This window comes from Pan paniscus, chromosome 8, assembly GCF_029289425.2.
Source record: "Pan paniscus chromosome 8, NHGRI_mPanPan1-v2.0_pri, whole genome shotgun sequence".
Classification (NCBI taxonomy): domain Eukaryota; kingdom Metazoa; phylum Chordata; class Mammalia; order Primates; family Hominidae; genus Pan; species Pan paniscus.
This window is the reverse complement of record NC_073257.2, coordinates 108,425,513-108,447,643: the sequence shown is the minus strand read 5'-3', so window position 1 is coordinate 108,447,643 and position 22,131 is coordinate 108,425,513. Positions and strand designations below refer to the sequence as shown.

The window sequence follows — 22,131 nt, the reverse complement described above, 5'->3', positions numbered from 1 at the left end:
AGTGTACTTACACAAACCTAGATGGTATAGCCTCCTACAAACCTAGGCTATATGTTATAGCCTAATCTTACAAGGCTACAGACCTGTACAGCATATTATTGTACTGAATACTGTAGGCAATTGTAACACAGTGGTGTTTGTGTATGTAAACATAGAAAAGGTATAGTAAAAATACAGTCTTCTAATCTTATGGGACGAATGTCAGATACGTGGTCCATCATTGACCAAAAAAAAATTGTTATGTGGCACATGAGAGTACAGTTGACTTTTGAACAATATGAGGTTTGGGGTGCTGACCCCTACCCCCTGCCCACACAACTGAAAATCTCCCCAAAACCTTAACTACGAATAAGCCTGCTGTTGACTGGAAGCCTCACTGATGAACACATATTTTGTATGTTATATGTATTATATACTGCATTCTTACAATAAAGTAAGCTAGGGAAAAGAAAATGTTATTAAGAAAATCGTAAGGTTAGCTGGGTGTGCGGTTTGTGCCTGTAGTCCCAGTTATTCAGGAGGCTGAGGCAGAAGGATCACTTAAGCCCAGGAGTTGAGGCTGTAGTGCTCTATGATCGTGCCTGTGAATAGCCACTGCATTTCAGCCTGGATAATATAGTGAGACCTTGTCTCTTCAAAAGAGAAAATCATAAGGAAGAGAAAAATGTATTTGCTATTCTTTAAGTAGACGTGGATCATAATAAAGATTTTCATTTTCATCATCACATTGAGTAGGCTGAGGAAGAAGAAGGAGGGGTGTCTCAGGGATGCTGTCTCAGGGGTGGCAGAGGCAGAAGAAAATCCACTTGTAAGTGGACTTGAACAGTTTACACCCTATTTTTGAGTGTTGACTATATGTAGGAAAACAGTTTTTTAGGATATTGGCTTTGTATCCTACAACCCTGCTAAATTCACTTATTAGTTCTACAATAAGTGAGCTAGGGTTACTTTATTCTTACAATAAAGTAAAAACTTTAGTTTTTTACATAGATCAAAAATTTTTTTATTTTTAATTTTTATGGGTACATAGTGTTATTTAAAAAAATAGATTATCAAATTATTTAAACAGTTTCACTTCTCTTTTTTGATCTGTATGTCTGTTATTTCTTTTTGTTGTCTGATTGCACTGGCTAAAACCTGCAGTATAATGTTGAATAGAAGTGTCAAGAGCAGACATCCTTTCTTTGTTCCCAATCTTGGCAGGAAGGCATTTAGTTTTATGCCGTTAATTAAAATAATAGCTATTTTTTTTTGTAGATGCCCTTCATCAGCTTGTTAAAGTTCCCTTCTATTTGTAGTTCGCTGCAAGTTTTTTTTCTTTTAATTTTGAATGGGTGTTCGATCTTAGAACAGCATTTTCTGTATCTTTTGAGATCTGTGATTTTTCTTTTTTAATTCTGAAAATATGGTGAAAGTATTAACTTTCTAATCTTTAATCAGTCTTGCATTCATTTGATGAACTTCACTTTGTCATGATATATTATTTGTTTTATATATGGTTGGATTACATTTGCTAAAATTTGTTTTTACATCTAAGTTTATGAGAGATATTGGCCTGTAGGCCAGTCTGGAAGCAAAGATAGAATAAGTAATAGCCAAATTCTTGGTTTATGTCTGAGATTGAGAAGATGTGATCAGTATGTAGATCTTTGGGGTATTAAGCACCAATAGGCAGTACTTGATTCTAACTTGTTATTGTTGTAGATAAGGGAGGCCCTCAACATGGAGTAAATCTTTCTTCTCCCCACTGCCTGCTTTCATTCTCCTCTGAACAGTGACTAGGGGAATAGAGGAGAGCCCCATATTAATTTGAGTTCCAGGGTTTTCACCAATATATTAGACCCTCTTAGCTGCTAAGTTTCATTCCAAAATAATGTGGAAGCCCAGATAGAAAACAGATACAAGGATGATTTTATTAGTATATTTTGCAAATTAAGTATTTTTAACACTGAATTTAATAAGAGCAATAAAGTTGTGATGAATACAAATCTAATATCAAGGGGTTTGAATAAGCTATTACTTATCTTCAGCACCCAATTTATTTAGTTATCAGTATTGAGAAAAATTCTTCACAAATGAGTTCATTCCATGTGAATTTTTTTTTAACAGCTTGCCTTGCAATCTTAGAGTATTTTTCAAGTAACTTCATCCAGAACTTGAACATAAAGGAGTAGGGAACTGGTTTCACAGCTTAATCACTATTTCTAACAAACTGCTCACATTTTTTATCATATATTAAAAAGTTGGACAACAAAAGGGAAAATATTGACAAATGCTAAGCAATTGATAATGTCTTTTTGAGACTGTAGATTCCTTTATTGACTGTTATGTGCACAGAAGGCAAGGTGTGCCCTCACTTCAGCTGCCACTCAATTGCCTGTCACACACATTGTGCTGTAGTAGTACTTTTGCTTATACAATTTTTAGTGAACAAATATGTGCAGGCCTTAATTGGGATGAGGTGAAGGAGATAGAATAAAAGACCAATATAGCATTACAAGCCTTCCTAATCAATGACAAAATTCATTCAGTTCAGTATATACACAGAGATAAGCAGGAGAAACTTTATTCTGAGATTTGCATGAAAATGAGTTAACCTGGCTATGATATCTCCAGTATACTGATATTTGGTATAGAACTCCTTTGAGCTATATATATCTTATTACAGTTGAAAGTGTTTTAAAAAGAAACTATTTTCAAAAGGATACTCAAATCAAATGCTTGTGGAATCCCAGAAGCTCTTCAGTAGGACCTGAGAGTTCTTTGGAACAGTTTGAAAACCATTCTTCTAGACCATGTAATTCAACATAGGAATGTTTTCTTAATTTTCTCTGTAATTCTTATTTGAAATTAGAGTTCTGGTAAACTAAGGGAAAAATATATAGGTCTTTATTACAATGTGTTAAGGTTTATGAGTCTTGTAGTTATTAAGAAAGTAAAAGCAAAAATTGAGATGGAATTTATCACTCCCCATATTTACGACATATGTATAGTTCATAACATAAAGCTTAAACTATCTTAAAAACACCTGCTTATTTTTCACATTTCACGTATTTTAATATGAGCATAAATTCATATTATTCATAGGCCTAGGCCTAAACTGAAACACAGATAAATTGAGTTCCTGAGTCTGATGTTTAAAATGGTATTATGGAGCTCTGTAACTCTCACATATTTATGTTTTATCTGAAAAGGAGATGACAGTACCCTTTGGCTTGTTTAAAAACACATATACACACACAAAAGGATCTAATGAAGAATTTTTACTAATATTGGTTCAAAGAGATCTTTCCTTCTTGTGCAATCACTGTGGATTTCCTACCCCATACCTCTTCATTTCTCTCAATCAGTGTCTTCACATGTTTCATTCAGTCTTTCTCTCACTTTTACTTTCTATTTATTATAACCTAAAGTGTATAATTTAAAGAGATCTTAGAGGTGATTCAATTCTACTCCATTTTACAGAAGTTCAGAGTGAAATGATCTTAATTAGATGGTTGGCCGGAAAAGAGCTGATTTTATAAAGAAAAAAAGTCACAAAAATAAATATGTTTCTAATTGGCCACTTTGGTTCTAAAATCTCCGTATGGTCTTCTCTGTAATTTTAGACTTTGCACTACTAATGGGCAGGAAAATATTTGTACTATTTTACTAGTGACACATAGATAGCGATCTGCTTCTATTAGGATTCCAAGGTAGTGTAGGATAGAAAAGAGTGTGGGCTTTGAGGCTGGGAGATCTGAGTTGAAATTTTGGTCTGGCTCTCCACTAGCTATGCAATTATGGGAAGTTACTTATCCTTCTCTGAGTCTCCTTTCCTTCATTTGCAAAATAAGAAAATAACACATATAAAGCTCTTAGTGCATTTTATGAGCTCAAAAAGCATAGCCAGTTAAGTAAGTTGGTTATAATAATGAAAGACAATGGATAAATATATTAAAAAAGCATGACAGCTGAGAGTGAAAGAGGAGAAAAAGGGATTGTGGCAGAGATAGTCTGGAAGAATAGGAAAGAATGGAAAACCAAATTGGATAAGAACTAGTTCAACTTGTATTCAGTTTAGTTCTAATACTTTAAAGCACACCTTTTTGTTTTCATTAGTGTACTTCTTGCACAATTTTAGCTCATATTGAACTTAAACATTTTCTTTTGTGGTCAAATTGTGTTTAAATTGTGTCTCTTTTATTTGTTTATATTAATGTTATTGTTCTCTGAGTAATCACACATTTTTATTTAATTTACAGGTGGCCGTTTGTTGCATCTGTTTTTTTGTTATTCTTCCTCTAAATCTTGTTGGTACAATACTTGGCCGAAATCTGTCAGGTCAGCCCAACTTTCCTTGTCGTGTCAATGCTGTGCCTCGTCCTATACCGGAGAAAAAATGGTAAAGAGAATGCTAAATCTTATGCGATTGTTTCACACAATATATAAGTTCTTAAGGCTGTTGTGTACATGTAACTTTAGAATTGGTATGTATTTATGATAATGACAATCTTAAGTTTGAGCCTAAGAAGTTCATTTTACTATTTCCTTTAATCTACATTGTTAAGAGTAATAATAAATTATACCCTTATTCCACTTTCTGAATATCGTGCCATTTACAGTTAAGTCAAATGCTTTTCTATGGTGTAGAAGTGGGTGTGAACTAAAGCTGCAGTTTTACTAATCCTGCAGGCCAAATCTGGCCTGCTGCCTGTTTTTATCTATAAAGTTTTGTTGGAACTCAGCCATGCCCATTTGTTTATGTATTCTCTGTGGCTGCTTTTATAGTACAGCATCAGAGCTGGCAGATCAGTAATGTCAGAGATACTATCACATGCAGAACCTGAAATATTTACTATCTTTCCAGATATTTTAGTACTGTACAATTTAGTGTACATTTATTACATTCCCTATTTATAGGAATAGTTGTATAGTAAGTAGACTCTGCATTTTTATGATAACAGATATATATATAAAGTCTCTGTCCCTAGATATTTTACCAGATTGTAAATACAGCGTATTCAGGTGCTTATACAAATAGGTGATAATTTTGCTCTGTCCCTTCTAGACATGGAGGCATGTAGACATTTATAGAAATGGAGGATGAATAAAATAGCCCCTATAGTTTGAATTGGCCATATTCTTTTCTTTCCTTAGATTGGTGCTTATGAGAGACTTTAGTTAGAACTTTTGTAGTTTATTATTTTATTTATTTATTTATTTTATTATTATTATTATTTTTGAGATGAGGTCTCACTCTGTGGCCCAGGCTGGAGTGCAGTGGTGTGATCTCGGCTCACTGCAAGCTCCACTTCCTGGATTCATGCCATTCTTCCGCCTCAGCCTTCCGAGTAACTGGGACTACAGGTGCCCGCCACCACGCCTGGCTAATTTTTTGTATTTTTAGTAGAGATGGGGTTTCACCGTGTTAGCCAGGATGGTCTCGATCTCCTAACCTCGTGATCTGCCCACCTTGGCCTCCCAGAGTGCTGGGATTACAGGCGTAAGCCACCACGCCCAGCCTGTAGTTTATTTTTTAAAGTAATTTTTTTTTTGTAAATCAGTATGTTAGGACCCCCATCAATATCCTTACTGGGAAGGGTAAGTTTAAAGGAAAAGCATAGTCAGAAGTCACAAAAGTTCCTCTAAGTCACTAGGGCCAGTGAAGGAGAGGTCTCGTGAGAGCTTCCTCACCAGAGATGCATTGCAATTAGGTATAGGAAGGCTTGTGTGTGCCTCTGTTTTGGGGAGTATAATCCTGGGAACCTAAATCTGAATACTAGATCTGCCTCTCATTGACTGTGTCACCTTGGGCAGATCACTTTTAACCTCTGTGTCTTGGCTTCCTGTAAAGTAAGGAAAGAAGACTACATTAAATGATTTTTAAGTTTTTTTTTCAGCTCTCAAATTTTACCATTTTCTTCTCAGTTTTTTAGTTTGTTAATTTCATAGTTATTAGTTTAGGATCTTTTTTGTGCCAGGTATTGTGCTAGGCACTGGAAATACCTAGATGAATAGCTTCTGCCTGCCAGGGTTTATAATCTAGTGAGGTTTTTTATATATATGTACACACATGTATTTGGAATTGGACAGTTACAGTATAGCGTGGTAAGTACTGTGGTGGAGGTATTTTCAAGAGGCAGTGGAAGAGTGGGAGAAGGACCCACCTCTTCCTGGGAGACTCAGCAAAGGTTTTAAAGGGAGAGTATTTGAGCCAATGCTTTCAGGAGAGAAATACGAGACAAGAGAAGGCATCCAGGTGGGGAATTACCAATTACAGTCAGTAAATGTTTGTGGAATGAATTAATGAAGTTTCAATTTTATTTTTTATTTCTTTGGTGCCATTATAAATAAGAACTCATAATACCTTAATTGTATAATTTGTAGGAAAAGGAATTATAGAACCAAGGAGAGAGTGAGCAAAGAGATGGCAAGGCCACAATTTGGGAAACATTATTTCAAATGGAGATCTCTAGACTCTTCGTTTCTTTCCCTTTGGCTTTTTGTGAATAAATGCCTGTAGAGTTCTAAGAAGTTATGGGAGTCTAGTAGAACCAGAGGGAACACTTAGAGACTTTTTGAAGTTCTGCCAGTGTCAGTAATTTGTGTTCTTCATATACTTGTCTCAGTCTTTAATGCAGAAAGAATATTGATTGTAACCTATGGCTAATTTGAAGTCCCACCTATGTATTGTGCCTCTTTGGGTTTTGGCTTTTCATTTTACTGGTTTGTTTCTATCCTTTAGAGATGATTTTTTAAGTGTCAAGTACCTGCTTTCTGTTATCAGTGTTTATATAACATGGAAATCATACTAGAAGTTTACTATTAATTTTAATATTTTCCAGGTTCATGGAGCCTGCGGTTATTGTTTGCCTGGGTGGAATTTTACCTTTTGGTTCAATCTTTATTGAAATGTAAGTTTTGATAATGTATTTATGTTTTGAGGGATTTGATTATAGTAAGACAATTTAGGAGTTAGGGAACATGTAAAGTCATCAGTTGGGAGAACATCTAATAATCTGTTAATTCCATGATTCCAGAAAGGGAATAGGCTATATAAAGGTAGCTGTTGGCTGTGTTCTTAAATATTCAAGTGATGTTTATACCTTTTTGTATTGTATTCTAGACCTCCCTCTCCTAAGAGGAAATCTTAGAAATCAAAACTATGTGTTAAAGAATGGTAGACCAGCCTTTGATCATATGCATGATTTAAGGAATTCCTGGTTTTTATTGTATTTTAAAAATATTTCTGAGGATCTAGGGAACTAGGTAAACCAATACCTACTAGTCCGTCTAGGCCCTGACATCTTTTGATGCATAGTCATTTCCTAGGTTCCTTCCATAGAGGCCTGCAGGAGTGCTAGGAAGTGTGTATGTATTTAGAGATAAGAGGTATGCCACCTTGTGCCACTTACTGTGCTTTACATCTGCATCCTTTGTCACCATTACAAAATAAAAAAGACTTTCTTTTCTTAGTCTATGTCCCCGTGCCCCCTGATGGGAATACTCTGGTTATTTTAGGCAAGAAAGTTCACCGTATGGGACTTTCTCAGGTATTGCAGCTGTACACCCTTGGCTCCTGTCCACTAAATACCAGTCATTGTGACAACTTAAAATAGCCTTACATGTTTCCAGATGCCCCACTGCTGATTGTCTCCTGTATGGTAGGAGTCTCCTTAATGGACGTAATTGGATTTGGTAGTTGGTTAGTTGAAAAAGTTGGCTCATGTAAGATAATTATTTTAAAAGATACATACATAATATTTTAAGACAAGTAAATGTACGTCCTTCACTGATTTTTTTTTTTTTTTAAATATAGAGCCATGGTCTTTTTTTTCATTGAAATTTTTTCATTTTTTTCCTTTGACATTGGTAATACAGATCCTGTGTTTTCCAGCCTTTTTAAAGTGAAGCAAGAACATAAAGTCCTATCTGAAGCATTCTAAGTGCAGAATCCTTCTAGATTTGTACATTTGTCCCCCAGTCTATAGCCGTCTCAATCACATCGAATTTTATAACTTTTTTAAAGGGACTCACCTTATTGAATCTTTCCAAAGCATTCAACATAATTTTTATAGTAACCACACATCCTTTTTACTCTGACATTTATTGGTTTATGTAACATTTAATTTAGTCAGTTTAGTCTAATGGTACTAACAGGTACAACTGACATAAATAGATATGGACCAACTCTTGGTTGTCACTTATCAGCTCTGCATATGCTATGGGCATTAGTACCTTAGGAGTTGGAGTGTGTGTCTCTGTAACTCGTGGTTTATTAAAGTCAGTTCAGGAACTTCTTTAGTTCCAGTCTGACAATGCTTTGTGCCTTTATTCAGACTTGACCTGTGACTTCTTTTTCCCTTCTACCCCTGTCCCCAGTACTTCTGAACCACATGTCTTTGTGCTTCTCCAGGCACTGTGTTCCACTAGATAACTTCTCTGCTGTTTCTTCAACTTATCTTCTGTTTTGTCCACCTTCAAACCCATTCTCCTACCCATTTGGTAGCCAAAGTGGTCTTTTTAAGGTGTCATGTCATTTCTTTGCTTAACACTTCTTATTTTAATTTTTGTATTATGATGACATTCTAATGACTTCCAGTCTAAACAGTTTCTCCCCACCTGCCCCTGAAAAATGAAGTACTGAAGGCATATAAACCCATTAAAGAATAAATGCTGGGACATTGCCAGAACAGCAGGGAACTGTAAATGTGCCAAGGTTTTCAGGCAGCAAGATGAAATTTCAGCAGGAAAAGCACTCAAAAAAATTTAGCTAGATTCATTCCATTTTCTTTGTAAATGTCAAGATGTTACCTCTCTGGGTCTTCCTAAGATCACATATAGAAAAAGTCAAGTCAAGAAAAATTTTTTTAACTCTCTGCATAATCGATTCTATACCTCACTGAATGCTGGTGATAATCAAGAAAAATCTCAGATAAAATAAAGAGGAGTCCAGTGAACAATACTCTGAAGAAAGGATGGCAAATAATAAGGAACCTTCTGACTGTCCAAGAATAGGGATGTTTCCACCTGACACAATGTAGTTTTAACCTTCAGTCCCTCTCATCTTTCTCTCAAAGTTGGTTACTAATTATCACAGGGAATGGCTATCACAGCAGCTATAAATAAAACATGTGACTATAACATAAGAGAATGATCTTTCCTTGTGGAATGTTTCATTCACTACTTTACAGACAATCTCATTTGTGTGTGCGCACACACATCACATACATCGTGTATATGAACTGAACAGGCTCTTTTGATGGAGAAACAAAGCAATCTTGGTACCCCAAAGGTGTCCATAAATGTCATACCAAGACTTAGCTTTTAATAAGATTACCATATCTTATATATATCTTATATAGCCAGAGGTGGAATTATCAAATACACACGTACATACATAAATAGCCAATGGCAAGTAACACCATAACATGGCCATTAAGGGTCTTTATAACGTAAGAACTGGCCCTGTTCACTTCTCCAACTTCATTTCTTAGTTCTTTCCCCTTCATTTAAAGTATTAGCCATAGTGAATTACTCTTAGTTTTTCAAAATGCAGTGGATTCCCTTTATTTGCTCACCTTTGCTTTTGCTGCTCCTGTACCTGGAACATTCTTTTTTTTTTTTTTTTTTTTTTTTGAGACGGAGTTTTGCTTGTTGCGCAGGCTGGAGTGCAGTGGCACTATCTTGGCTCACCGCAGCCGCCGCCTCTGCCTCCTGGGTTCAAGCGATTATCCTGCCTTAGCCTCCCAAGTAGCTGGGATTATAGGCATGTGCCACCACACCCAGCTAATTTTGTATTTTTAGTAGAGACGGAGGTTTCACGATGTTGGTCAAGCTGGTCTCGAACTCCCGACCTCAGGTGATCCGTCTGCCTCAGCCTCCCAAAGTTCTAGGATTACAGGCGTGAGTCACCATGCCCGGCATACCTGGAACATTCTTCTGGCTCCCTTTACCCTCCACGTTCCTTATGTGATTCTTCTCCCCCAATAAAGCCCCGTTCAGCCACAGTGGGAAGATGAACCTTATGTGCATTCATGTAGCACATATCACAGTGTATCATGGTCTTTACTGGTGTTTCCCAACCAGCTAGTAATCTTCTTGAGGGTAGAGACTTTGTTGTCTTTACTGTTCTGTTCTCACTGCTTTCCTGATGCATGATAGGGGCTCTGTAAATATTTGTTGAAAGAATGAATAATGGGGAGGTCGAGGTGAGTGGATCACCTGAGGTCAGGAGTTCGAGACCAGCCTAGCCAACATGATGAAACCCCGTCTCTACTAAAAATACAAAAAATTAGCTGGGCGTGGTCATGCGCGCCTGTATTCCCAGCTACTCAGGAGGCAGAGGCAGGAGAATCTTTTGAACCTGGGAGGTGGAGGTTGAGTGAGCTGAGATTGTGCCAGTGTACTCCAGCTTGGGCAACAAGAAAAAGAAAAGAGGCTGAAAGGCTCTGTTGTAATTTAGTGATGACTTGATAATGGATTAGAGTGAAAGATCTTTTTCTTAATTAAAAATCTTAAAGCCTTTTCCCTTGCTGTCCTCTGAAGACAGTGTGAATCTTCTTCAGGCCTGCTTTTCCTAATTTTATACATTATTGCTCTAACTTATTTTTCTATTTAATAGAGTATTTTATTTTCTATTTAATAAAATACAAACTACATTGCTTGAATTGTGTTGTATCTACAAAACAATATGGATACAAATACGGATTTTTTAGCTATTTTCATTTGTTCTTTTCTACATTATACTTCTTGAAGCTTCTGTTTTATTCAGTTTGTGTAGAGGTGAATGCCCTACTGAAGAATCTGTTTTTCAAAGATTATCCAAGAAAATATTTTTTGAGAGAATTCTAGTGGATTTAATTGATGAAGACATGGTAAGAGAAACTGTTGGAAGATACTTGAAAGAAAGTCATTAAGTGAGGAAAAAAATGAGAACTAAAATGTGAGACTCACGAAGAGCAGAGTGAGCTTTAAGAATAAAGACTGGAAACCTGTGTCTTTATTGCATTTACTTAGGTATTTCATCTTCACGTCTTTCTGGGCATATAAGATCTATTATGTCTATGGCTTCATGATGCTGGTGCTGGTTATCCTGTGCATTGTGACTGTCTGTGTGACTATTGTGTGCACATATTTTCTACTAAATGCAGAAGATTACAGGTGGTAAGTACCTATTTGTGGATAGAAATTTGGGGAACCATAATATTTTAAAATAAGATTTCCTTTGAAATCTATAAGGTGGAGTAAAGAGCTGTATAGAAATGTTACTTAAAATAGCATAGGGATTTTTTTCCAGTTATAAAAATGATACATATTTTAGAGAAAAAATATCAAATTTTTAATGTATTAATGGAGTACTGTGTTAGAAATATTTTTTACAAAGTGCTTGATATGAAAAGAGTTTTATGAGAAGCATTGCTCCATTCTAAACACAAGGAAACTTAGATATGAAAAAGGAAATGGTGTATTTATGGTCACTGGTAATAGGGAATCTGACAAAATTCAAGATTGAGCTTTCTAATTCTTAGATGTTTTCCTTGTTGATAAATTTGAATACCATGTCTATGCATTTGTTTTTTAAATAAGTTTTAAAGGACTTTAAAGGATGTTTTATTAAATTCTTTGCTTTAAAATCTTTGTTTTAGTGTCATTAATTCAAAAGAGATTTATCTTCTTTCCCCCTCCCCCCACCAGGCAATGGACAAGTTTTCTCTCTGCTGCATCAACTGCAATCTATGTTTACATGTATTCCTTTTACTACTATTTTTTCAAAACAAAGTAAGTGGAGACATTTTTTCACCTTTTATTTAGGAAACTAAATTTGTCCTTTAAATACTAATATTTAAGGCCTTATGTTGAAAGTAAAACTGGATATCCTATATATATTTTGTTTTATTTCAGGATGTATGGCTTATTTCAAACATCATTTTACTTTGGATATATGGCGGTATTTAGCACAGCCTTGGGGATAATGTGTGGTAAGTTTTGAAATTCTTTGAACATCATGAGTAAATCTGAGTTTCTCTAAATCTGAAAAATACAGTAATTGGAAATTAAGAAATTTTATCTGTTGTTTGATCAGAAACACCAAAATAAACCCGAGTCTGATTTCAGTCCTTTTGACTCTTCCCCACAACATAATTTATTACCTTATTAATTTCTATTTTTATAGAAATTCTAGTAATTCTGTATAGCACAGAATTTCACATCACAGTTTTTCATTCATGTTGAGAATTGGCTTTTTCATTTTATTTATTGTTTTTAGAGACTCAGCTTCTGAACTAGCTGGGACTACAGGCACATGCCACTGTGCCTGGCTTGAGAATTGGCATTTTTTAAAGCTTAGGTTCAATGGAAGATCATGATGTAGGCATGTTAAGGTGTTGCCTGAATGATTCCTGTTTGGAAACTTCTCAGAGTATTCTTGGAGAAACCAGGAGACACCTAGGAGACAGCACAGTTTACTTGTTATGATTGCATACTTGGGTATCTACAGACTGGACTTAAGTTCTAGCTGTACCATATGTATGCTTTCCACCTTGATCTAGTTCCCCAAGCTCTCTAAGCTTCTGTAAAGTGGGGATAAAACCACTATTTATGGATCTATCATAATCATCTATTAAAAGGAAGAGGTAATAGTTTTCACCATGTGATAGAATCTCTAGAATGTGTGAAATAGCTAGAAAATAAAGAACTTTTGGAAACAGTATGATAAATGGGAAAGGCATAAGCATGAGAGCCTGAAAGCACTGGAATAAATGTCCATGCTGTTGCTCAGCTTTTTTTATGGCCATGGAGGTCACATTAACCTTTCTAAGTCTCATTTTTATCTGTAAAATGGGCATATCTTTCAGAGTGGTTGTGAGGAATAGTGTCATGTGTGTAAAGCACCAAGTGTAGTGCTGGGACTGTTATTAGGTAGTAACGATAGCCATTTACATGGTGAGATATGGAAAGAGCTGGCCTTTTGGGGTCAGTCTGTTCTGGGTGTGAACTCCCCACTTAATAGCCATGTTACTCTGGCCAAATTATTTAACCTTTCTTCCTCAACTTTACTCATTTGCAAAATAGAAATAATACCTACCTCATAGGGCTATAAAGAGGATTCAGTGATTAAATGTGGATAAACATCACGTGGCTGGTAGATGCTCAGTGAGGGGTAGCTGCTGCTGCTATTGATGAAGGCTGAAAGTCCTTGGGCTTCCTTCTGCTCTGGAATTGTGTCTGTGTTTCTGCACAGTCTCTGTGGGATTCCACACCTTGTGTTTTCATCTCAGAACAACTTTATGACTCTAAGTTCTGGCAGAGGTAACTTAAGGGAAACTCATACAAGTAACTCACTTTTTTTCGGGCTCAGTGTTTTACTTGATAAATGAGACTGGTCCCTTAATTACTTTGTAGGAATGATGTGTTTTACTTGATAAATGAGACTGATCCCTTGGTTACTTTGTAGGAATGATGTAAGGCTGCGGGACTAATCATGGTGGAAACATTTCCAGAGAGTGGATAATTTTCCTCCTTTTTCTGTTACTTGCCATTGGCTATTTATGTATGTATGTGTGTATTTGATAATTCCACCTTTGGCTATATAAGATATATATAAGATATGGTAATCTTATTAAAAGCTAAGTCTTGGTATGACATTTATGGACACCTTTGGGGTACCAAGATTGCTTTGTTTCTCCATCAAAAGAGCCTGTTCAGTTCATATACACGATGTATGTGATCATGTGTGTGCGCACACACAAATGAGATTGTCTGTAAAGTAGTGAATGAAACATTCCACAAGGAAAGATCATTCTCTTATGTTATAGTCACATGTTTTATTTATAGCTGCTGTGATAGCCATTCCCTGTGATAATTAGTAACCAACTTTGAGAGAAAGATGAGAGGGACTGAAGGTTAAAACTACATTGTGTCAGGTGGAAACATCCCTATTCTTGGACAGTCAGAAGGTTCCTTATTATTTGCCATCCTTTCTTCAGAGTATTGTTCACTGGACTCCTCTTTATTTTATCTGAGATTTTTCTTGATTATCACCAGCATTCAGTGAGGTATAGAATCGATTATGCAGAGAGTTAAAAAAATTTTTCTTGACTTGACTTTTTCTATATGTGATCTTAGGAAGACCCAGAGAGGTAACATCTTGACATTTACAAAGAAAATGGAATGAATCTAGCTAAATTTTTTGAGTGCTTTTCCTGCTGAAATTTCATCTTGCTGCCTGAAAACCTTGGCACATTTACAGTTCCCTGCTGTTCTGGCAATGTCCCAGCATTTATTCTTTAATGGGTTTATATGCCTTCAGTACTTCATTTTTCAGGGGCAGGTGGGGAGAAACTGTTTAGACTGGAAGTCATTAGAATGTCATCATAATACAAAAATTATATATATCCATCAATTTATGTTGCTAAAATGCTTGTCAGTAATTAAAACAAAAATATTTGTTGATTTTTTTAATGTAGGAAAAAATGACTACATTAAGGTGGGATATTATGAGCATAGCATTTTTGTTTTGAGGAATTAAGTTTAAAAGTGCACCTCTATTATTCCTAAGATATTTACTTTTCTAGAGGGCATATTCAGTATTCTCTTTTTGTAAAGTCATGCCCTTGTAAGTTTATTCTTGAGGTACTCATAAGATTAGGAAAAATGATTCTCTAGGTTGAAACTGTTTTGATTTTAAGCATATTTCTGCTCAAAGGGGAACAATGTTTTGTACGTCTGGAAAATTGGATTTGGTTATTGGACTAGTATTATACCATTAAAATTTTTGATGCTAATTAAAATTTTATACATCCTTTCGTGTCGTAAGGATTCAGGTATATTTTCACAAAATTGAATGATTTTTCTCTTATCCTGTAAAGAATTGTATTGTAACTATTCTAAAATGCATTATCAATATTTTAAAATGTAATATTGTTATTTCCTATTATAAAAGAAATGACTTGTCATTGCAAAAATAAGTGGAAATAGTGTTGCTTTGTCACTTTGGTTTTTTGTATTTTAATATTTAATAAAGGGAAACTTTCAAATACATACAAAAATAGAGACAATACTATATATAGTGAGTCCCCATGTACTAACACCCAATGTCAGTAATTATCAACTCATGGCCTATCTTGTTTTATTTATATTCCCACTTTGTATCCCCCCTTTTATTCTGACATGAATCTTAGACCTTATGTCATTTCAAGTGTAAATATTTCAGTATATGTCTCTCCCTGAAAGATAAATGTAATTTCTTAATATGATGGAATAATTCAGTTAATGTTCAGATTTACCACACTTGCAATGACTTCTTTTTAAATATAGTTTGTTTGCTTTGAGATCAATTAAGATTCATGAATTGCTTGGCTGAAATGTCTCTTAAGGCTCTTTTAGTCTATAGATATTCTCTCTCTCACTTGCAGTTTATTTTTAAAACTTAAACAATTTCTGTAGAATTTTCCACACTCTGGATTTTGCTGATTATATTGCTGAAGTGTCATTTAAAGTTTCTTCAAGTGGTAGTTAGATCTGTAGGCTTGATCATACTCAAGAATACTTGTCCAAGAATGTTTAACAGGTGGTTTGTAAGCTTTTATCAGGAAAGCACATAATTTCTGGTTCTATTTCTTTGTGAAGTTAGCAGCCATTGATAGTTATTGCCTAGCTCAAATAATTCATTAGTGGTTATAATATTCTAATTCTATTGTTCCTTTTATATTTGTTAGCTGGAATACTTCCATAAGGATAACCTTCCTTTCATCAACCAGTTGGTAGCCTTGGGGTATGGTTCATACATAGGAGAAACAGGAGAGATGCTTGATTCTTGCCTTTCATTCACCAGTTTAGTGAATAAAAGATTCACTAAAAGATTGGTTCAAGGGTGACTAGGCATTTGTGTGTGCACTTAATATTACTAATTAATGGAAGGTTTTCTTTTAAGCTTTCAATAATATTGGGCTACATCATAAATTCCTAAGGCCAATGGAGATTTCTTCTCTGACAGTTCAATAACCAACTGCATTGTCCTAAAGAGCCCTTAGTAGGTCGGTACAAAAGTAATTGTAAAGCTGCAAATACTTTTGCACCAACCTATATTTGCAATAAAGAACCATCTAGTTCATTCATTCATTCAACAAATATTTACCAAGTATCTTATATGCCAGGCACTCTTTTAGACACAGGAGATAAATATTTTATTTAACAAAACAAACATCCCTGATTTCTGGTGTTTTAAGCTCTGGTTGAGGCTAATTGTTAAAAAACAACATTTCAAAACTTCTGACCCACTTACCTCTCTGTCCTGTCTATTCCCGCAAATATGTCATCCCTACTACCAACTACACAGCTTCTACAACTGAAAAATAAAAAAGAAGCTGTCAGAAAATGCCTCTTCTCTAGAGCTTCAACTGCTATTGGGACATGGTTCCCTGTCCTTCCTTAAGAGAATTTTCAGTCACTTCTAACTATTTATCTATTGGATTTTGGGAAGATATATTGATTTTTACTTTAATGACCTAGAATAGTATATCTTCAAATCAAAGAAGGCATGTTTTTTGATTTAACAACCTTTTGCCATTATCAAATTATTCTTGCTTTATAAGAGATGTATTTTAATTCTGTAGTTACTGATTATACAAGAAATAATTGCTACTTGATTAGACTTGGCATATGATGGTCAGACTCAGTGTATTATGGTATCAGGTGATTTGCAAAGCAAATCATACAGTTTTAGTAAGTTCAGAGAGAATACTAACATAAGGATATTTTCTTTAAAAAAGAATAACTTTCCAGAGCATAGAGTATTTAGTGTTTTTAAATGATGGATACTGCTCTGTATGTATTTGTTTCAAAACATCTTATTTTATCTTTGCAGGAGCGATTGGTTACATGGGAACAAGTGCCTTTGTCCGAAAAATCTATACTAATGTGAAAATTGACTAGAGACCCAAGAAAACCTGGAACTTTGGATCAATTTCTTTTTCATAGGGGTGGAACTTGCACAGCAAAAACAAACAAACGCAAGAAGAGATTTGGGCTTTAACACACTGGGTACTTTGTGGGTCTCTCTTTCGTCGGTGGCTTAAAGTAACATCTATTTCCATTGATCCTAGGTTCTTCCTGACTGCTTTCTCCAACTGTTCACAGCAAATGCTTGGATTTTATGCAGTAGGCATTACTACAGTACATGGCTAATCTTCCCAAAAACTAGCTCATTAAAGATGAAATAGACCAGCTCTCTTCAGTGAAGAGGACAAATAGTTTATTTAAAGCATTTGTTCCAATAAAATAAATAGAGGGAAACTTGGATGCTAAAATTACATGAATAGGAATCTTCCTGGCACTTAGTGTTTCTATGTTATTGAAAAATGATGTTCCAGAAAGATTACTTTTTTCCTCTTATTTTTACTGCCATTGTCGACCTATTGTGGGACATTTTTATATATTGAATCTGGGTTCTTTTTTGACTTTTTTTTTTTCCCAATCCAACTGCATCCTTTTTTTTAAAAGAGAGAATTAGAAAATATTAAATCCTGCATGTAATATATCTGCTGTCATCTTAGTTGGACCAACTTCCCATTTATTTATCTTAAAACTATACAGTTACATCTTAATTCCATCCAAAGAAGATACAGTTTGAAGACAGAAGTGTACTCTCTACAATGCAATTTACTGTACAGTTAGAAAGCAAAGTGTTAAATGGAGAAGATACTTGTTTTTATTAAACATTTTGAGATTTAGATAAACTACATTTTAACTGAATGTCTAAAGTGATTATCTTTTTTCCCCCCAAGTTAGTCTTACATCTTTTGGGTTTGAATGAAGGTTTTACATAAGAAATTATTAAAAACAAGGGGGGTGGGTAATAAATGTATATAACATTAAATAATGTAACGTAGGTGTAGATTCCCAAATGCATTTGGATGTACAGATCGACTACAGAGTACTTTTATGATGATTGGTGTAGAAATGTGTGATTTGGGTGGCCTTTTACATCTTGCCTACCATTGCATGAAACATTGGGGTTTCTTCAAAATGTGTGTGTCATACTTCTTTTGGGAGGGGGGTTGTTTTCTTCTGTTTATTTTCTGAGACTCCTACAGGAGCCAAATTTGTAATTCAGAGACATTTAATTTTGTTAATCCTGTCTGGGACACTTAAGTATCATCTAAAGCATTATTGCTTTAGAATGTTCAAATAAAATTTCCTGACCAAATTGTTTTGTGGAAATAGATGTGTTTGCAATTTGAAGATATCTTTCTGTCCAGAAGGCAAAATTACCGAATGCCATTTTTAAAAGTATGCTATAAACTATGCTACTCTCATACAGGGGACCCATATTTAAAAATCTCCAGACTTGCTTACATCTAGATTATCCAGCACAATCATAAAGTGAATGACAAACCCTTTGAATGAAATTGTGGCACAAAATCTGTTCAGGTTGGTGTACCGTGTAAAGTGGGGATGGGGTAAAAGTGGTTAACGTACTGTTGGATCAACAAATAAAGGTTACAGTTTTGTAAGAGAAGTGATTTGAATACATTTTTCTGGAACTATTCATAATATGAAGTTTTCCTAGAACCACTGAGTTTCTAGTTTAATAGTTTGCTATGCAAATGACCACCTAAAACAATACTTTATATTGTTATTTTTAGAAAGACTCAAAACACCTGTATTTAAACCTTAATATGAAAATCATGCAATTAATAGTTACACAAGATGTTTTCATTACAAAATATGTACCTATATATTGATGGACTCCACATCCTATATTGTGACATGTAAGTCCTTTAAAAGGTGAAAAGTATGATTTCTTACCACTTAAGTATGATTGATATGATCCAACAAATTTGATCAGAAGCTGTAGGTAAATCCTCTTCTGAAGCCAAAATGGTATATTAAATATAATTTATTGGTACTTCCATTTTCTCTTCCTTCTTACTTGCCTTTAAGATCTTATAAAAAAGAAACTAAAAGTTAATATTTAGTTGCCTATATTATGTAACCTTTTAACTATATATAAAGTACTTTTTTGGTTTCTTTCTCACCACTTTTATTCAAAAGTACTTTTAACATACCAATACATAGTCTGTCTGATGGGAGTATAAATTGGACAGTAAGCTTTTGTCTTAATAAAATGAAATTTGTTTCTCATGATATGAATCTTGCAGGTAAGATATAGGGTTTATTGAAAATGTGTGGGTTAAATGCTTTCAGGTACACCAATTCTTTCTACTAAATTGAGCTCTATTTGAAGTTCTTTGGAATCTGTGGTGAAAAATAATTTTCTGATTTCCAAATACATTAAGAGCATTAAATGAATATTAATCACCTTTAAAGTCTTTTAGAAAAGGACTTGTATTGGTTTTTGGCTGCATAGAGGGGTTGAATAAGTGTATGTGTGTGTGTGCGTGTGTGTGTGTGTCTTCTTAAAGAAGATGTAATTCACAAATAGTTTAGCTCCCTAGCGCTCAGTTGTAGAATAGAAAATAGAACATTATTCAAGTTAATTGAAAGGTGAGGTTTTTATACCCCCACTAATGCTGTGTATCTGTCTTTCATTTGTTAACATTATTTGCTTAATTTCTTTCAACTGACACTTTGGATAATACTATCAAAAATTAAGGCTAAACATTCCTTGTGTATCTTTAAGCATGCTTCTCCTGAAATTTAACTACATTAGTAGTTGACATTTGTATACATATATCCTAATACAAGAGTAGGATAAGGTGGAAATGTAATGGCCTGAGGGATGGTGAAGCATTCTTTTAGTATTTTTCATCATGTTGGGCTCCTAGATTGTACTAGGGTTGCCCATAAATCAAACCCCATACTCTTAGAATTCATTATATTATGGTGATATCCGAACCTAGTGAATGGTATGCTTGGGTGTTTTCCATTGAGAGTGGATGGACCTCTTTATAAAGTTGGTTGCTGCAAAATCCAGTTCTTCCAAAAGCCACTTTATTTAGGGTTTATTCACAAGTCATATCCATTTTGGTACAGTGTTTGTTTCCTAATATTTATTAACCACCTTATACCAAATGTCTTGCAAAGAAATGTTATTAAAACCTTGAATTTTTACAAATGTAAAAAACAAAAAGTGTATTAATGTATTTGTTCAGGAAAAGCTACATACCGAAGGGCTTTTGTATATGAATTCTGTGGTGGGGAGACCCATTTGTAATCTATATGGCAGTTCCATCTGGGTTTTAAGTTTAGATTTCACCGTGTCTTAGTGCTTCATTCTATTGGTTTATTGGAACATGTAATAAATAGGAGTAGTGATGTATTAAAACACAAGTATTCATTAATGTTTTATATCTTCACTAAAATTCTATAGTTATGAAACTATTTCATCAATCAAGGTGTTATATTTCAATCAGAAGTGAAAATTTATGAAGAGTATTTGGAAGTGTGTACAGAAATAAACTAGACTTACAGGTAGGCTAGATCAGAACGTTAACATATGAACCTGCAGAAATCTTGTAAGACTTAAATTCAGTGTGAGGAATAACTCTAGTTCTCTCCTATGAGCATTTCCTAAAAGCCATCTGATTTGGCATTCTTACTGGAGCTGCAGACAGAAATCTACAAAGACAAAAGTAAACAAAATTAAGTTATTATTCCACTGTTAGGAATGGAAATAAACTTGTGAAGTCTGTTTATTTTGAAGTATTGGTGAACTAGGCTTGCTAATTGATAACTGCAGCAGTTTGTGTTTACTCCAGTTCATCAGCTTAGGTCATTTGAAAGATATAAGAGCTTAAGGCAAGAAAGAAATAACATGGAATTCTATTTGAAGGACAACAGAACATTCTTGGAAAAGCAGCTCCAGTTGGTTTTTCAACTGTCAAACTTGAATGTGTAAGTCCCCACAGAGCATGGACAGTCGGTGCAGAGTTCCAAGGAAACAATTATTGCCTGATGACCACTTCCATTTTGTATACACTCTTTGGTTCGTATAGGCCATATTCCAACTGGCTTTTTAGTAATAGAAATCCAGTATATAATGTATCAAATACAATTGAGGTTCTAACCTAGTGTGTTAATTTATCTGAATTTGGATTTTTAAAAAGTAATAAAAAGTTAAATGTACTTCCTTTGGATTCCTTATTTCTTTCCTTTTTGAAACATGAACCAAGCATAAGGGATAACCCATTATTGACAGGCAAATGAATAACTTAGTATAGTTTTCCACAATTAAAGCAGGGGTCTGCAGACTTTTTCTGTGAAGGTCTAGATAGTAAATACTTTCGGCTTTGAGGGCTATGCAGTCTCTGTTGAAACTATCATTGTAGCACCAAAGCAGCCACAGTAGACTACATAAACTAATGAGCATGGCTATGTTCCAGTATAACTTCACAAAAATGGCCTGCAGGCCATAGTCCGCTAACCCCTGGAATGATGTATTTAAAATTTAAGGTTTAAATTTGTATTTCAAAAGTGAACTGTAATGTACAGTAAAGTTGAGAGAATGGTCCAGTGAATAAGATTGGTCTTTCTTAAGAATGATTTTTCTTTTATTGCCATTCTTTTGGCTTTTTTGTATACCTATTCTGACTCTTACACTCAGACTTTACCATCTATTTGCCTGGTAAATAGATTCTTTGCATTTGTTTAGCATTTACTACTTTTTCAAAGCAGTTTCACTTGTTCCCTCACAACCATCCTGTGAAGCTGGTAGAGTAGATAGCTGTGTTTTATGGATAAGAAACCACAGCAGCTAAAGGTGCTCTTATGTTTAGCCCAGAAGTCATCAAGATTCAGGGCCCTGTTGTCTTGACTATTGTAACTGTAAAGTGGGGGTGTCACCCTCTCTAGCCTGGGAGGCAGGTAATATATGTAGAAGTCACATTGAAAATTAGTGTTCTATACGAATGGAAGAGATTATTTTTATTGTGCCACATTGAAATCAGTGGTTAATTTCTCCATGTCTATTTGTATATTTTGTTTTTCCGTTTCTGACTAGTTTTTAAAAATCCTGACCAACCTCCTTGGTTCTTTTCCCCTAGTTTTATTAGGTGCCTCAGTCAACACCTGTACTTGGCAATTCCCGTTAGCCACATCATTGGTACAAATTTGGATTACTTTTTATTTCTTTAATGAACACTTTTTGTCTGGTTGGAAAACTAAGGACAGAAGGGACTCGTATGC

The 22,131-nt window shown here is 34.8% G+C and overlaps 1 protein-coding gene across 2 annotated transcripts in view; it reads left to right on the top strand.

Annotated features, from left to right (window-relative positions):
- TM9SF3 (transmembrane 9 superfamily member 3) overlaps positions 1-21,072 on the top strand; it is a 70,869-nt gene extending 49,797 nt beyond the window's left edge. For both annotated transcript variants that reach the window (XM_034931229.2, XM_063607834.1), the window contains exons 11-16: positions 4,245-4,384; positions 6,828-6,896; positions 11,002-11,148; positions 11,680-11,763; positions 11,887-11,963; positions 16,850-21,072. In XM_034931229.2, coding sequence (XP_034787120.1) covers positions 4,245-4,384; positions 6,828-6,896; positions 11,002-11,148; positions 11,680-11,763; positions 11,887-11,963; positions 16,850-16,917 — 585 coding nt within the window. In that variant the 3' untranslated portion in view covers positions 16,918-21,072. The remainder of the gene's footprint in view (positions 1-4,244; positions 4,385-6,827; positions 6,897-11,001; positions 11,149-11,679; positions 11,764-11,886; positions 11,964-16,849) is intronic.
- The last annotated feature ends 1,059 nt before the right edge of the window (positions 21,073-22,131 follow it).